Here is a 15,294-nt window from a genome sequence, read left to right as displayed (position 1 = left end):
CAGGAACACCTGGAGGGGAGAAGGGAAAAGGTTTATTTCCCTTTGTTGTGAGACTCAAGGGATTTGGGTCTTGGGGTCCCCAGGGAAGGTTTTTGTGGGGACCAGAGTGCCCCAAAACACTCTAATTTTTTGGGTGGTGGCAGCTTTACCAGGTCCAAGCTGGTAACTAAGCTTGGAAGTTTTCGTGCTAACCCCCATATTTTGGACGCTAAGGTCCAAATCTGGGACTGGATTATGATATGTTGTGCAGCGTTGGGAAAGATAGAATCCAGAAGCCAGTAGGAATATTATATTTTTCTTTTCTCTGCTAGGGGCTTTTTAGCAGAGAGGGTTTGGTTTTAAAAGGAATCAGAGAGAAATTTTTTTTCTGCTCTCTCTGGCAGTTGTGGCTTGCATATTAAGCAAGAAACCATTAAGAGACTATTAAGGGTCTTTTGTCACACAATAGCACTCCCATTAGGAGGCAGATACCAGCACTATATACATGCAAATAAAGTGGTTTTTCTGGTTTACTTTACATTGAAAAAATTAGCTAGAGAAAGAAAGGGAAAAAGGCACTGTTGCTAGGCAGACCCCAGGAGGCAACAGAGCCTGCAGTTCAGACAATAAACCCCAGAGGGCACCCCAACACAAGAAAACAAGATATCACGAAAACCAGAGGCAGTACCGCTGGAAGCAATGGAAAAACAGATAGAACTGCTCAGAACACAGATGGCCAGAGATGAGGCAACTCACAAACAAGAAATGGAAAGGCTACAAAAACAAGAAGAAGCCAAAAATGCAGCCCACCACAGAAAACTACAAGAAGAAGAGGTAGCCTACCGCCGAGAAATGGAAAAACAACAAAAAGAAATGGAAAAACAACAAAAAGAAAGTGAAGAGAAGGAAAAACAGAGAAAACATGAACTGGACTTAGCGCAAGCTGGGCTGAATGCACCAGCCAATCCTAACAACCCTTCGCCAATTATGGTTCCACATCACAGAAAATTTCCCACCTATAAGGCAGGTGATGACACCGAGGCCTTCTTGGAAAATTTTGAAAGAGCCTGTCTTGGGTACAGCATCCCTGAAGACCAGTACATGGTAGAATTGAGGCCACAGCTCAGTGGACCTTTAGCAGAGGTGGCAGCTGAAATGCCTAAGGGGACCATGAACGACTATAAAATTTTTCAAACCAAGGTCAGATACAGAATGGGGATAACCCTGGATCATGCCCATCGGCGTTTCAGAACCCAAAAGTGGAAACCAGATGTGTCATTTCCCAAACACGCCTACTACGTTGGGAAAAATTATGAGGCCTGGATATCAGGACACAATGTTAAAACCTTGGAAGAACTGCACCTCCTCATACAAATGGAGCAGTTCTTGGATGGTGTTCCTGAGGACATAACACGGTACATACAAGATGGAAAACCCAAAAATCTCGCTGAGGTGGGAAAGATTGGAGCCAGATGGATGGAAGTGACAGAAAGCAAGAAAGCTACTGTCAAGGGGAATGAATACCCCAGGGGGCACACCGACCATAAACCCTACAACCAAGGACAGCCAAAGACCCCACATACAACCCAAGTAAAGCCACAGACGCCCTATTCTTCCACCTCACCAGTCTCCAGTAACTCACCTCGGCCCAGTGACCCATCAGATGGAAGATGCTTTAAGTGTAAGGAACTGGGACGTATCAAGGCCAATTGTCCAAAGAAAGCCATCCAAGTGCAATTCATTACACCACCATCACCCAAAAGATCCCCAGGCCCAGATGCCTCTCAAATACCCTTGGAGCGAAGGGAAAATTTGAGAGTGGGCGGAAAGAAGGTTACTGCGTGGAGAGACACGGGGGCATAAGTGTCAGCTATCCACCAATCCTTCGTAGACCCCAAATTCATCAACACAAAGGCCCAAGTGACAATTTACCCCTTCATGTCACAAGCTGTAGACTTACCTACAGCTGAACTGCCTGTCCAGTACAAAGGCTGGTCAGGAATGTGGACTTTTGCAGTCTATGACAATTATCCTATCCCCATGCTACTGGGGGAAGACTTGGCCAACCAGGTGAAGCGGGCCAAGCGAGTGGGAATGGTTACACATAGTCAAACCAGGCAAGCTTCCAGACCCATTCCTGTTCCTGAGCCGTCCACAGATGCCCCGTCTGTGTTACCAGAGACCCAGACAGAGGTAGTGGACCCGGATACCATGCCAACCACTGACACAGCCACAGCGCCTCCAGTCCCAGGCCTGGAACTGGAACAGCAACCAGCACCAGCAATTGCAACCACATTTTCAAGCTCAACGCCAGAGGGCGCCAGCGAGCCAAAACTGGCAGAAGCAACAGACAGCCATACCCAAAAGGCTCAGCCAGAGCCTGAAATACCCTCAGGTGCGCCAGCGAAGAGCGGTTCACCAGCAACGGAAACAACCCCATCACCTACATTGCTTCCAGAGGGACCAAGCCCAAGTCCCCAGTCTGAGGAAGAACTGGTGACCCCAGTCTCACGGGAACAGTTCCAGACTGAGCAGGAAGCAGATGACAGCCTTCAGAAAGCGTGGGCGGCGGCACGGAGCACCCCACCGCCTCTCAGCTCTTCTAATCGATCCTGGTTTGTTATAGACCAAGGACTTTTATACAAGGAGATTCTTTCTGGTGAACACCGGGAAAAATGGCAGCCGCAAAAACAGTTGGTGGTTCCAACTAAGTACCAGGGGAAGCTCTTAAGCTTAGCCCATGATCAACCGAGTGGCTATGCTGGGGTGAACAGAACCAAGGACCGGTTGGGGAAGTCCTTCCACTGGGAGGGATGGGCAAGGACGTTGCCAAGTATGTCCGGTCTTGTGAGGTATGCCAAAGAGTGGGAAAGCCTCAAGACCAGGTCAAGGCCCCTCTCCAGCCACTCCCCATAATTGAGGTCCCATTTCAGCAAGTAGCTGTGGATATTCTGGGTCCTTTCCCAAAAAAGACACCCAGAGGAAAGCAGTACGTACTGACTTTCGTGGACTTTGCTACCCAATGGCCGGAAGCAGTAGCTCTAGGCAACACCAGGGCTAACACTGTGTGCCTGGCCCTAACAGACATTTTTGCCAGGGTAGGTTGGCCCTCCAACATCCTTACAGATTCAGGATCTAATTTCCTGGCAGGGACCATGCAAAACCTGTGGGACACGCATGGGGTGAACCACTTGGTTGCCACACCGTACCACCATCAAACCAATGGCCTGGTGGAAAGGTTTAATGGAACTTTGGGGGCCATGATACGTAAATTCGTCAACGAATACTCCAATAATTGGGACCTAGTGTTGCAGCAGTTGCTGTTTGCTTACAGGGCTGTACCACATCCCAGTTTAGGGTTTTCACCGTTTGAACTTGTGTATGGTCATGAGGTTAAGGGGCCATTACAGTTGGTGAAGCAGCAATGGAAGGGGTTTACGCCTTCTCCAGGAACTAACATTCTGGACTTTGTAAGCAACCTACAAAGCACCCTCCGACACTCTTTAGCCCTTGCTAGAGAAAACCTAAAGGATGCTCAGGAAGAGCAAAAGACCTGGTATGACAAACATACCAGAGAACGTTCCTTCAAGGTAGGAGACCAGGTTATGGTCTTGAAGGCGCAACAGGCCCATAAGATGGAAGCATCATGGGAAGGGCCATTCATGGTCCAAGAGCGCCTGGGAACTGTGAACTACCTCATAGCATTTCCCAATTCCTCACTAAAGCCCAGAGTGTACCATGTTAGTTCTCTCAAGCCTTTCTATTCCAGAAACTTACAGGTTTGTCAGTTTACAGTCCAGGGAGATGATGCTGAGTGGCCTGACGGTGTCTACTACGACGGGAAAAAAAGACGGTGGCGTAGAAGAGGTGAACCTCTCAACCACCCTGGAACGTCTGCAGCGGCGACAAATCAAGGAGCTGTGCACTAGCTTCACCCCATTGTTCTCAGCCACCTCAGGACGGACTGAACGGGCATACCACTCCATTGACACAGGTAATGCTCACCCCATTAGAACCCCACCCTACCGGGTGTCTCCTCATGCCCAAGCTGCTATAGAACGGGAGATCCAGAACATGCTACAGATGGGTATAATCCGCTCATCTACCAGTGCATGGGCATCTCCAGTGGTTCTGGTACCCAAACCAAATGGGGAAATACGCCTCTGCGTGGACTACCGTAAGCTAAATGCGGTAACTCGTCTGGACAACTATCCAATGCCACGCACCGATGAGCTATTGGAGAATTTGGGACGTGCCCAGTTCATCTCTACAATAGACTTAACCAAGGGCTACTGGCAAGTACTGCTAGATGAACCTGCCAAGGAGAGGTCAGCATTCGTCACCCATGCGGAGGTGTATGAATTTAATGTCCTTCCTTTTGGCCTTCGAAATGCACCTGCCACCTTCCAGAGGCTGGTAGATGGTCTACTAGCAGGACTGGGAGAATATGCAGTTGCCTACCTTGATGATGTGGCCATTTTTTCAGACTCCTGGTCCAAACACCTACTACACCTGGAAAAGGTCTTTGAGCGCATCAGGCAGGCCGGACTAACTGTTAAGGCCAAAAAGTGTCAAATAGGCCAAAACAGAGTGACTTACCTGGAGCACCAGGTGGGTCGAGGAACCATAAACCCCCTACAGGCCAAGGTGGATGCTATCCAAAAGTGGCCTGTCCCAAGGTCCAAGAAGCAGGTCCAAGCCTTCTTAGGCTTGGCCGGGTACTACAGGCGATTTGTACCACACTACAGCCAAATCACTGCCCCACGACCGACCTGACCAAAAAGACCCAGCCAAATGCAGTTAAGTGAACTGATGAGTGTCAAAAGGCCTTTACCCATCTTAAGGTGACGCTCATGTCTGACCCTGTGCTCAGGGCCCCGGACTTTAACAAGCCATTCCTAGTAACCATGGATGCATCTGAGCGTGGTATAGGAGCAGTTCTCATGCAGGAAGCAACAGATCACAACTTCCATCCTGTCGTGTTTCTCAGCAAAAAACTGTTTGAGAGGGAAAGTCACTGGTCAGTCAGTGAAAAGAAATGCTATGCCATTGTGTACGCCCTGGAAAAGCTACGCCCATATGTTTGGGGACGGTGGTTCCAGCTACAAACTGACCATGCTGCACTAAAGTGGCTTCATACTGCCAAGGGGAACAACAAGAAACTTCTTCGTTGGAGTTTAGCTCTCCAAAATTTTAATTTAAATATTCAGCACATCTCAGGACCTTCTAACAAAGTAGCTAATGCACTCTCCTGTAAGAGTTTCCCAGAATCCAGTAGTTAAAAAGTGTTCTTACAATGTAAAAGTCTGTTAGTTATATACTTAGTGGTATATGTAAAGGTGCATGTGTTGTATTAATCTGTTTCTTTTAAAGTTCTAAAAGGAAATCGCCGCCAGTGAGCTTCCCCACTGTCTGCAATTTGGGGGGCGTGTCATAAACAGATAGCTAAGGGTTAACGTCTCTTTCACCTGGGAAGAAGTATCTGAAGCACCTGACCAGAGGACCAATCAGGAAACAGGATTTTTTCAACTCTGGGTGGAGGGAAGTTTGTGTGTGAGTCCTTTGTTCTTGGTCTTCGGCCTAACTCTCTCTCGGCTATGAGGGGATTTCTATTTCCTGCTTTCTAATCTTCTGTTTCCAAGTTGTGAGTACAAAAGATCAGATAGTGATTTATATGGTTTTTTTTGTATTTACATGTCTATAGTTGCTGGAGTGCCTTGAATTGTATTCTTTTTTGAATAAGGCTGTTTATTCATATTTCTTTTAAGCAATTGACCCTGTATGTGTCACCTTAATACAGAGAGACCATTTTAATGTATTTTTCTTTCTTTTTATATAAAGCTTTCTTTTTAAGACCTGTTGGAGTTTTTCTTTAGTGGGGAACTCCAGGGAATTGAGTCTGTACTCACCAGGGAATTGGTGGGAGGAAGAAGTCAGGGGGAAATCTGTGTGTGTTAGATTTACTAGCCTGACTTTGCATTCCCTCTGGGTGAGGGGGAAAGAGAGATTAGCTCTCGGTACTTCTGTTTTCCAAGGCTGGGAACGGGGAGGGTGGAATCCCTCTGTTTAGATTCACGGAGTTTGCTTCTGTGTATCTCTCCAGGAACACCTGGAGGGGGGAAGGGAAAAGGTTTATTTCCCTTTGTTGCGAGACTCAAGGGATTTGGGTCTTGGGGTCCCCAGGGAAGGTTTTTGTGGGGACCAGAGTGCCCCAAAACACTAATTTTTTGGGTGGTGGCAGCTTTACCAGGTCCAAGCTGGTAACTAAGCTTGGAGGTTTTCATGCTAAGCCCCATATTTTGGACGCTAAGGTCCAAATCTGGGACTAGGTTATGATAACACCCCCCCCCCCAGGCCTTTATTTCCAAATACCATGGTGCATCTGTACCTTACGTCTGGACCCAATACCATGAGGCGGTATAACAACCCCTCGAGGTGGTAAAAAACCCCTCAGCACTGGTGCATTCCTAATGCATTTCCTTATGCATTACCTTGGCCAACCAAGCAGTTCCCCAATACTGCTTCAACCTAACCTTGTTGGGGGTGGCAAAACCGTTCCCCAATACCACTCTGCATCTGATCTTGCTGCACAGTCAATAAGTTCAGATGGCGTAAGCTCAACAGGGACAGAAGGCCTCACGGACAGTCCTCCTCTGATACCCCAATAGAGATATCAAAAGGTCTCATACCTCTCTTGTGGCTCCATGGGGTTCAAAGGGGAACGATCCGTAGCAGCTGCCTGTGTCTCAGTAGGCATTGCCATCCCAGACGAGCCCCCAGATTGTCAGAGAAAAACTCAGTTCTCACTTTTTGTTTGGGTGCAGCAGAGTCAGATACTTTATTCTGTTTAGCAGCTACAGCAGGGAGAGTGTGCACTAGGACATAGGGTCTCCCCTTCCTAGACAGGTCTCTCAACAGGTAAACAATTACAGCAGCATTTATACTTTTGTTACAGACAATAATAAGCAACAGCTGCATTTTGTTTATACATAGGTCGTCCCGATATCTTGTTCTTCTCATTTATGAGACTCCAGTCTACGTTTCGTATTATCTACACAAGGTCAAAAAACAACTTCTCACACAGTTCTTTTCCACTTGCCTCACACAATCCTCATTTCTACAAATCTCACGTTATTAGGGTTACAGTTAGCCTAACTCTTGCTAACAAAGATTGTCATGCATTAACATCCCCTGCAAATCCCTGTCAGTTCTTTCTGTACTTCCACAATGGAGATAAACTTGAATCAGACCTTATTTCTACATTGCAATTAGACACCCTTGACTGGCCTTTGCCTGCTGACTCAGGTTCACAGGGCTCAGGCTCTCAGAGCTGTTAATTGTGCTGAAGATGCCCCAGACTCTAGTCCCTGCGAGGTAGGAGCCTAATCTATTGGCAAAGGCCAACCATGAGTTTTTAATTAGAGTGTAGACATATCCTAAGAGGAAACATCATTCTCAGCCTGAGGCAGAGGTGAATGGCCTGCATGCTGGTTCCAATCAGCTCTTGAATTTGGGTAGTGGAGGAGGGGGGTGTGTGTTAATTTGTTTGTTTTTTAATCCAAGGTGGGAAAATGCTTATTTGAAAATCAATCAGTAAAGATGGATCTCAGAAGTACATGTTCAATTTATGCTATAAATATTGAAGTGTCAAAAAAAGTTTACTAAGACTGGAAGTTGCAGTCAGTATAGAACCTGAAGCTCTAATTATATCTATATCTATAGATATATATCTATATCTATATCAAAGTCAGAACTAAAAGGCAGAAAATACGGACTTTCATACAGATCCCATCACAAGTTTTTCTGTCCTGACCACTGCAACCTTGTGTATTGAGGTTAAGATAAAATAGACTATTGCTTTGCTGAAACCAAAAGGTAAGATCTGTTCCATCTAGTGCCTCAAGAATTATTAAAGAACTAAATCAAAACAAGACATAGGCATGTAGGAGTCTTTGGCGTTGATTGTATTGCCATCTGAAGGCCCATTACTCAGTAATAGGAACCAGTAGCACAAAAGCAGATTAGACACTTCACCTCCATCCTGTTTTTTGTAACAGATTTATTTGCCAGCTTCCATAAATGAGACAGTTACTTTCATAGGGGTGAAGGCTGATTTTCAAAAGGAGCAACGACAAACAGATGCCACTGTGGGTATAGCCTCTAGAGCACTGATGGGCAACCTGCATCTTGCCAACCGTGGCCGCTTCCTGCAGCTCCCATTGGCCAGGAATGCCAAACCGTGGCCACTGGGAGCTGCGGGGGTCTATGCCTGCAGAAGGCCAATGTAAACAAACGGTCTTGCAGCCCGCCAGTGGATTACCCTGACCAACCGCATGCAGGCCACAGGTTGCCCACCACTGCTCTGGAGTATATTGAAATATACTTTGTAACAAAAAACAACAAAAACAAAAAAACCCACCTCACCTTTGCTTTTCTTTCTCTCTCTGCAGACAAATGGACACACTGAGTTCAATTGAGGCAGAGTACATAAAGAATCTACAGAAAGAAGTCTACCTACTGGAACTTGAGACATCATTTCTATATCCTTTAACAAAACCAGAACTTTATTATTTAAAAAGCTATTTATTTTCTCTGACAGAATACCATATTGCACCTGATAAAGAATTACAGAAAGTTACAGCATTCATTTGGGGAACTGTACTTAATTCTCCTGCTAGAAAAAAACCCATAGTTGAATCATTTCATTTACTGTAGGACACGAAGACGATTCCTTTTGTGTGGTGCTCCATGGATGATTCTTCCTTGTTTGGAATGTGTGTGCGAGTCCCCTTATTTGGGAGGATACCCATGAGACCTGCAGGGATCAAATGTATGTTCTTATTCTCAAACTAAGATAGACTGAATTCTATAGGGAAAGGACTTTCTCACCACTGGGGACGGAGTATAGCAGAGACTTTAACAACCTCTGTGTCAGATTGAACTTTTGCCTTGGATGCAAAGTTCAGTTGCCTGTTTGGAGACTATGGCTTGGTCTACACTACAAAGCTAGGCTGAGGCAAGACAGCTTACATCGACCTAGCTGTGCATGTCTCTACATTTAAATTGGTCTCCTACCACTGTAAGCGCCCTGTTACGCCGACATAGTAACACCACCACCCCAAGCAGCATAGAGCCATAGTTGATGTATTTAGGAGAATACCATGCCTGTGTAGACACTGCATTACTTATGTCAACCCTAACTGTCCTCCAGCAGCTGTCCCACAATGCCCCTGTTCTGGTCACCATAGTGAATTGCACTGCTCAGGGGGCCACAGAGACCAGAAGCCACCCCCCCTCCGCTTTAAAACCCTGCAAACTTTTTAAATTCTTTTTCCCGGTTGCCTGGCATGGTGAGCACATCTAGCAGCTCTCCATTGTTGAGTGCAACTGGCCAACTGATCATGTCAGCACACGCTCCAGCCGCACTCCTGCATGAAATAGTCAGGATATATTGGATGGATCTCCTGCACATATGGGGAGAAGAAGCTGTGCCCGCACAGCCATGAACCAGTTGTAGAAATGTCGACAAGACATCTAGGAGAAGATTGCTCAGGGGATGCAGGAGAAGGAGTATGACAGGGACCAGCAGCAGTGCCACAAGAAAGCTGAGGACCTGCATCAGGCATACTCAAAGGCCAGGGAGACAAACAATCGATTCACTGCTGAGCCACAAATGTGCCACTTTTACAAAAAGCTGCATGTCAGGGAGTCTGCAGTCCTCTGCCAAAAGTTTCTGCCTTATTTCTTCCTCCACAGTAGGGCGCTTTCCCATGTCACTTAGCAGTTACTTCAGCAGGCACCATTGCAGTACACAGATGATCAGCATATGGGCATGGGCAGCAGATGAACCCTTGCCTTGAGGAGGTTCTGCCCAAGGCCCCGCCCCCCCACACGCTGGAGCCCTGAACCCCTCCCCAAAAAGGAAAAGCCCTGAGGGCCCCCACCTGACTGTAGGAGCCTGGGCCTGCTGGCCCCAATGCTGAGCCGCCGCCCCACCCCCGAGCGCCGGGCCAGCCCCAGTGCCAGGCCGAGACATCAGGCCAGCCCCAGTGGTGCCAGAATTGGGCCGGCCTCAGCACCAGGCCGAGCTGGCAAGCTCCCTGAGCGCCAGCTCCTCCCACAGCCAAGCCACCAGCCCCAGCGTCTGGCTGAGCCTCCTCAGTCAGCTGGCCGCTGGCTCTCTGCATCACTCCTCACTCCCCCTTCCCAAGGAAGAGGGATGAGGTGAGCAGTGGGGACCTTCATGGGGGGTGGAGTGGAGGAGGTGGTGGGGGGTCTAGGGGTACGGGCGGGGCCACCTCAGCCCAGTTGTCTGGCAGCGGGTCAGCGGCAGCACCTTGGCCTTTTATACCTGCTACCCACGCATATCGGTCTGGGTGGCTCAGGATGCCAACAGCAACTGTGCTCTCTCAGCCTCTGTTACCCTCAGGAGTGAGATGTCAGCTAAAATCCCCACTTCCTGAGGAAAAGGGTGCCAGAATTCAGTCCCATTGTCCTGTACTATTAGAATCATGCAACTGAGAAATTCCCTCTTCATTTCCCCAAGCCCTGAAAGGTCACACTCACCATGGCAGGTGCTGTGGCACCAAGCACAAGCAATCCCAAGCAGAAGAAAGATTGTAGTGCTGTTGAGCTGGTTGGCATACAGCTTCATGAGTCAGGGGAGCAAGGGATAGGCTGGGTCCCCCAGGATTACTATTAGCATTTCCCATGGGAGAAAGTAATAAACACTTACCGGTACGGGGGCCTGGCTCCAGATCCCCAGAAGGGGCTGGACCTTGGGCCTCCGTGCTGTCTGGCTCATGCCACCTGGGGCTCCAACAGCGATTTAAGGGCCCGGCTCTCCGGCCACTGCTGCTACTGTGGCAGTGGTGGCCAGGACCCCTGGGCACTTTTAAATTGCTAGCCCAGGGGCAGCTGCCCCTTTTGTCCCCCCTCCACCTTCCGTCGGTGACCTGGGGGAGGGGGGGAAACAGGCAACAATGATAAAATGCTGCTACAGTGCTTTAAGTCATTGCCCCTTCTGCACCCTCTCTTCCCCATCAGCGGCCCTGCTGGTAGGGTCCCTACTGGCAGGGCAGCAGACAGGGGGAGCAAAAGGGACAGCGACGGTAAAGTGTTGTTGTGGCAGCACTTTAACATCGGCTGCATAAGGGCCAGTACCAGCTTCTTAGCGGTACGCCGTACCAACCTACTTTCACCCCTGGCATTTCCACATCCCCAATGGTAATGTGCCAATTGGGAAAGAAAGTCCTTGCTTGTACCCATCATGCATTGCCAAAACTTCCCAAAAGACAGTGCACTGGGGACAGTTGCAAGTTGCACAGTGGGATGCCTACATATGTTGCACCATACTCTGTACCAATCCAAGTACTCCTGGTGACAACACACACCATCAACACAAGGAGCCAAGTACACATGCACACTAGCAACATGCTAACTGCGGTGGCTGCATGCCAATGTAACTTGAGTTGACAGAAGTTTGTAGTGCAGACAGCCTATGAAATGAATGACTGCATCACTTCTTCCTACTCCCTAACAGGATTCTTAAATCAAATCAATCAGGGATCTAAGAAAACTTTATCTATTCATCTTACACAACATGAGGGGCCGGTCTACACTGAAAAGTTACATCAGCATAAAAATCCACACCCTTTAGAGACAGAGCTAAGCCAACATAACACTGATGTAGACAGTGGTAGGTTAACAGAAGAATTCTTCTGTTGATCTACCTACCACCTCTTCAGGGTGGTAAATTACCTAGAGATGAGAGAACCCCACCCGTCAGTGTAGGTAGTGTCCGCAATGAAGCGCTACATCAGTGCAGTTATAGCATTTTAAGTAAAAGCAGCAAAGGGTCCTGTGGCACCTTATAGACTAACAGATGTTTTGCATGAGCTTTTGTGGGTGAATACCCACTTCGTCAGATGCATGTCCTGCATGCATCTGACAAAGTGGGTATTCACCCACGAAAGCTCATGCTCCAAAACTTCTGTTAGTCTATAAGGTGCCAAAGGACCCTTTGCTGCTTTTACAGATCCAGACTAACACGGCTACCTCTCTGATACTTGACAGCGTTTTAAGTGTAGACATAGCCAAGGTTTGATTGGGCAAAATTACACACACCCACAAGTGAAGAATAATTAAGCTGGTTTAAATCAAAAGTGTGGACCTGATCTTGCATTCCATGCTCATCCAGTTGATTTAAATGGGTGTTTTAGATGCATGAAGGTTACAAGAGTCAGTCCCTACCTAAGAATCTAGACTAAGGAATCAGGTTTTTATATATGATAACTAAAGAGAAGTTATCAAAAACTGGCTGAAAAATAAAATTATTTCTTGGGGTTTGTGTTTTGGCCGAACATTTAATTAGACTTGCAGAAGAAATAGCAGTCAGGTTAGACACAAGGTCCTTATTGTAAGAAGGGATAGTGTTACCGTACACTTGTTAAGGTCTTTGTTTTTAAAGTAGAAATGCACTCTTGGCTGGAATTTATTGTAACTGGAGTCTTGCAGGAAAAATAATTTCTGGAGGCTCATTTGCTCCCTTCTGCTGCATATTGAGGGGAAAAAAATCAGACCGCATGTAGAAAATGGGTAGGAGCACTATACAGAGGGTAAAAGCCTGAAGTGTTTGTCCCCCACCACAGGGGCTGACTTTCAGCTTTCTCTGGGGGTGCTCCACCCCTCTCAGCCACAAGGCCTCACCTCACTCCACCCCTTCCCCCTTGCTCTGCCTCTTCCTGTCCCTACTCCACCATCTCCCCCAAGGCTCTATCCCTACCCTGCCTCTTCTCACCCCCCACACCGCCCCCTCCCCTGAGCATCCTGCCTTCGCTCCATCTCTTCCCACCCCCGCTCCTCCCTCTACGTCCCAGTGCTTCCTGCCCACTGCTGAACAGCTGATCTGTAGTGGACAGGAGGCACAAGGAGGGAGGGGGAGAGCTAATTGGCAGAGCCCACCAAACAGCTGTTTGGCCAGTGGCTGCTGAGCAGTCACTATTATTTTTCTGTGGGTGCTCCAGAACTGGAGCACCCACAAAGCTGGCATCTGTGGTCCCCACTACCACATAGATACTTTCAACCTCTCAGCACCGACTCCAGCTTTATTGCTGCCCCAAGCAGTGAAGTGGGAAAAAAGATAAAGCCAAGATCAGCGGCACTTTGGTGGCAGCTTTGCCACGCCACTTCATTCTTCTGCGGCAATTTGGCGGCTGGTCCTTCCCTCCGAGAAGGTCTGAGGGATCCACCGCCAAATTGCCGCCGAAGACCTCAATGTGCCGCCCCCTTCCATGGGCTGCCCCAAGCACTTGCTTCCTTCACTGGTGCCTGGAGCTGGCCCTGCAACCTCTGTTCCACCACAACACAAGAGCTCAGCTGCACCTGACTGCTCACCAGAGAGGGAGGAGAAGTCAGGAAACAGCTGTTCTACTTGGCACATTTCCCTTGAAAACAGGCATGTTATTTGCTCTGGGCATCAGAAAGTTCCCTTTTTTGGCTTTGCTACACCCTCAAGGGGATCTGCATGCTCAGGCGGCCAGCTAATGGGAGGAGGGCAGATGTGGGGGTGGGGATGAGTGCAGATTGCTGCAGGGTTTTCCCCTGCTAACACAATGATCCCCAACCACACCCGCTCCCGGATCTGCAGAGTCAATGTGGCAGAACAAAAGCCACACAGCTGTTTTAGCAGGTCCTCCTTCCTGCACCTTTACCTGCACAAGGGAGGCTGAATAAAGTCAGCGTAGTGAGTATTTGTTAAAGTTAGAGGGGGGACTATACCACAGGGAGTGCTGATGCACCTACAAGGCTCTTTTTAAAAACACACTATTTAAGATCACATGAAGGGGTAAAATACACCCCTATATGCCAAAGGCCTAATGCACCTCCTCAATGCCACTTAAGGTCTCAAAACAGCCTCTTAAGGACTCACGAGGTGCATAGATCTTGTGCTGGCTCTTCTCCATAGGGTTGAATTTCCTCCTTGCAAAATAAAGTGCATGTCTGAAACGGTTTAAAACAAGGCACTGCACTCTGTGGAGCTTTAGCTTCTAACAATGACTTAAGGGAAACTAGGAATCTCAAATGAGGTGTGCGGGGCAGATCAGGGAAGGCAAAACATTTTCCGCAAGTGTGAAAGACACCAAGCTGCAAAGGGTCTGTCCAGGCCTCCCACACTCTCATTTCCCTTTGTGGGACATGAGGGAACAGGTGGTGCCTCTATACTCCTTATGTGCGTGCCACAAAAGCAGGCACCAGTGCTGAATAGGTGGTTCAGAGTCAACCATTTCGGGTAGGCATGCCATTAACAGCTGAAACTGGATGTGACAGACCCAAGCCAGTGTGGTGCAGGAGTCTGGTAGAGGGCAAATATACTAGTCACTGGCTGAGTAGTTTTCTGTTCCCTGAGTGACTAGAGCAGGGGCTGCACTGGAGTAATCAGGAACCTGCTAGAACTAATTAAGGCAGACAGGCTGATTAGAACACCTGAAGCCAATCAAGGCAGGCTAATCATGGCACCTGGGTTTAAAAAGGAGCTCACTCCAGTCAGGGAGGGAGGAGCCAGAGGAGAGGAAGTGCGTGTGAGGAGCTGGGAGCAAGAGGCACAAGGAGATGAGAGTGAGAGGCTGTGCTGCTGGAGGACTACAGAGTACAAGTGTTATCAGACACCAGGAGGAAGGTCCTGTGGTGAGGATAAAGAAGGTGTTTGGAGGAGGCCATGGGGAAAAAGCCCAGGGAGTTGTAACTGTTGTACAGCTGTTACAAGAGGTACTATAGACAGCTGCAATCCACAGGGCCCTGGGCCTGGGTTCCCCCCAAACCTCCCAACTCCTGATCAGACACAGGAGGAGTTGATCCAGACTGTGGGGAAGATCATTGAGGTGAGCAAATCTGTCAATAAGCGCAGGACCCACCAAGGTAGAGGAGGAACTTTGTCACATGGAGTAATGCCACAGTGTAGCTAAGACCTCCAAGCTTAGTTCCACTTTGATTCAGCCCCTCCAAGAAAAATAAGAGGATCCAAGTTTAGCTCTGGAGATAAGAACTTCTCAGCTGGAACAGCTTTATTTGACAACGTTGCCATCTCTCACAATACTTGATGTTTTAATGGAAGCTTCCATTCCAGGGGAGAAGTGATTCTGATGTAATCTCAGCTTTCCTAAACAAAGGCAACTTTCTAGCCTCGTGGTTGTGGAAATGAGATTGAAAATCTGACCTGAGTGCACTATAAAGACTGAAAACCCAGAAGTCAAATAAACTCTTCTTCCACTCCCCCCCCCCCCACGCCTGATTTAAAAAAACCACTCGTGATGAAGC

General features: G+C 48.2%; 1 protein-coding gene across 1 annotated transcript in view; it reads left to right on the top strand.

The window, feature by feature from the left end:
- The window catches only part of LOC115646901 (girdin-like), a 63,081-nt gene that overhangs the window by 14,628 nt on the left and 33,159 nt on the right, over positions 1-15,294 (top strand). The window contains exon 3 of the mRNA XM_030553332.1: positions 8,430-8,519. Coding sequence (XP_030409192.1) covers positions 8,430-8,519 — 90 coding nt within the window. The remainder of the gene's footprint in view (positions 1-8,429; positions 8,520-15,294) is intronic.

Source organism: Gopherus evgoodei, chromosome 2 (genome assembly GCF_007399415.2).
Source record: "Gopherus evgoodei ecotype Sinaloan lineage chromosome 2, rGopEvg1_v1.p, whole genome shotgun sequence".
NCBI classification, from domain to species: domain Eukaryota; kingdom Metazoa; phylum Chordata; order Testudines; family Testudinidae; genus Gopherus; species Gopherus evgoodei.
The sequence above is the reverse complement of the archived record's forward strand: the minus strand, read 5'-3'. Positions and strand labels throughout refer to the sequence as shown.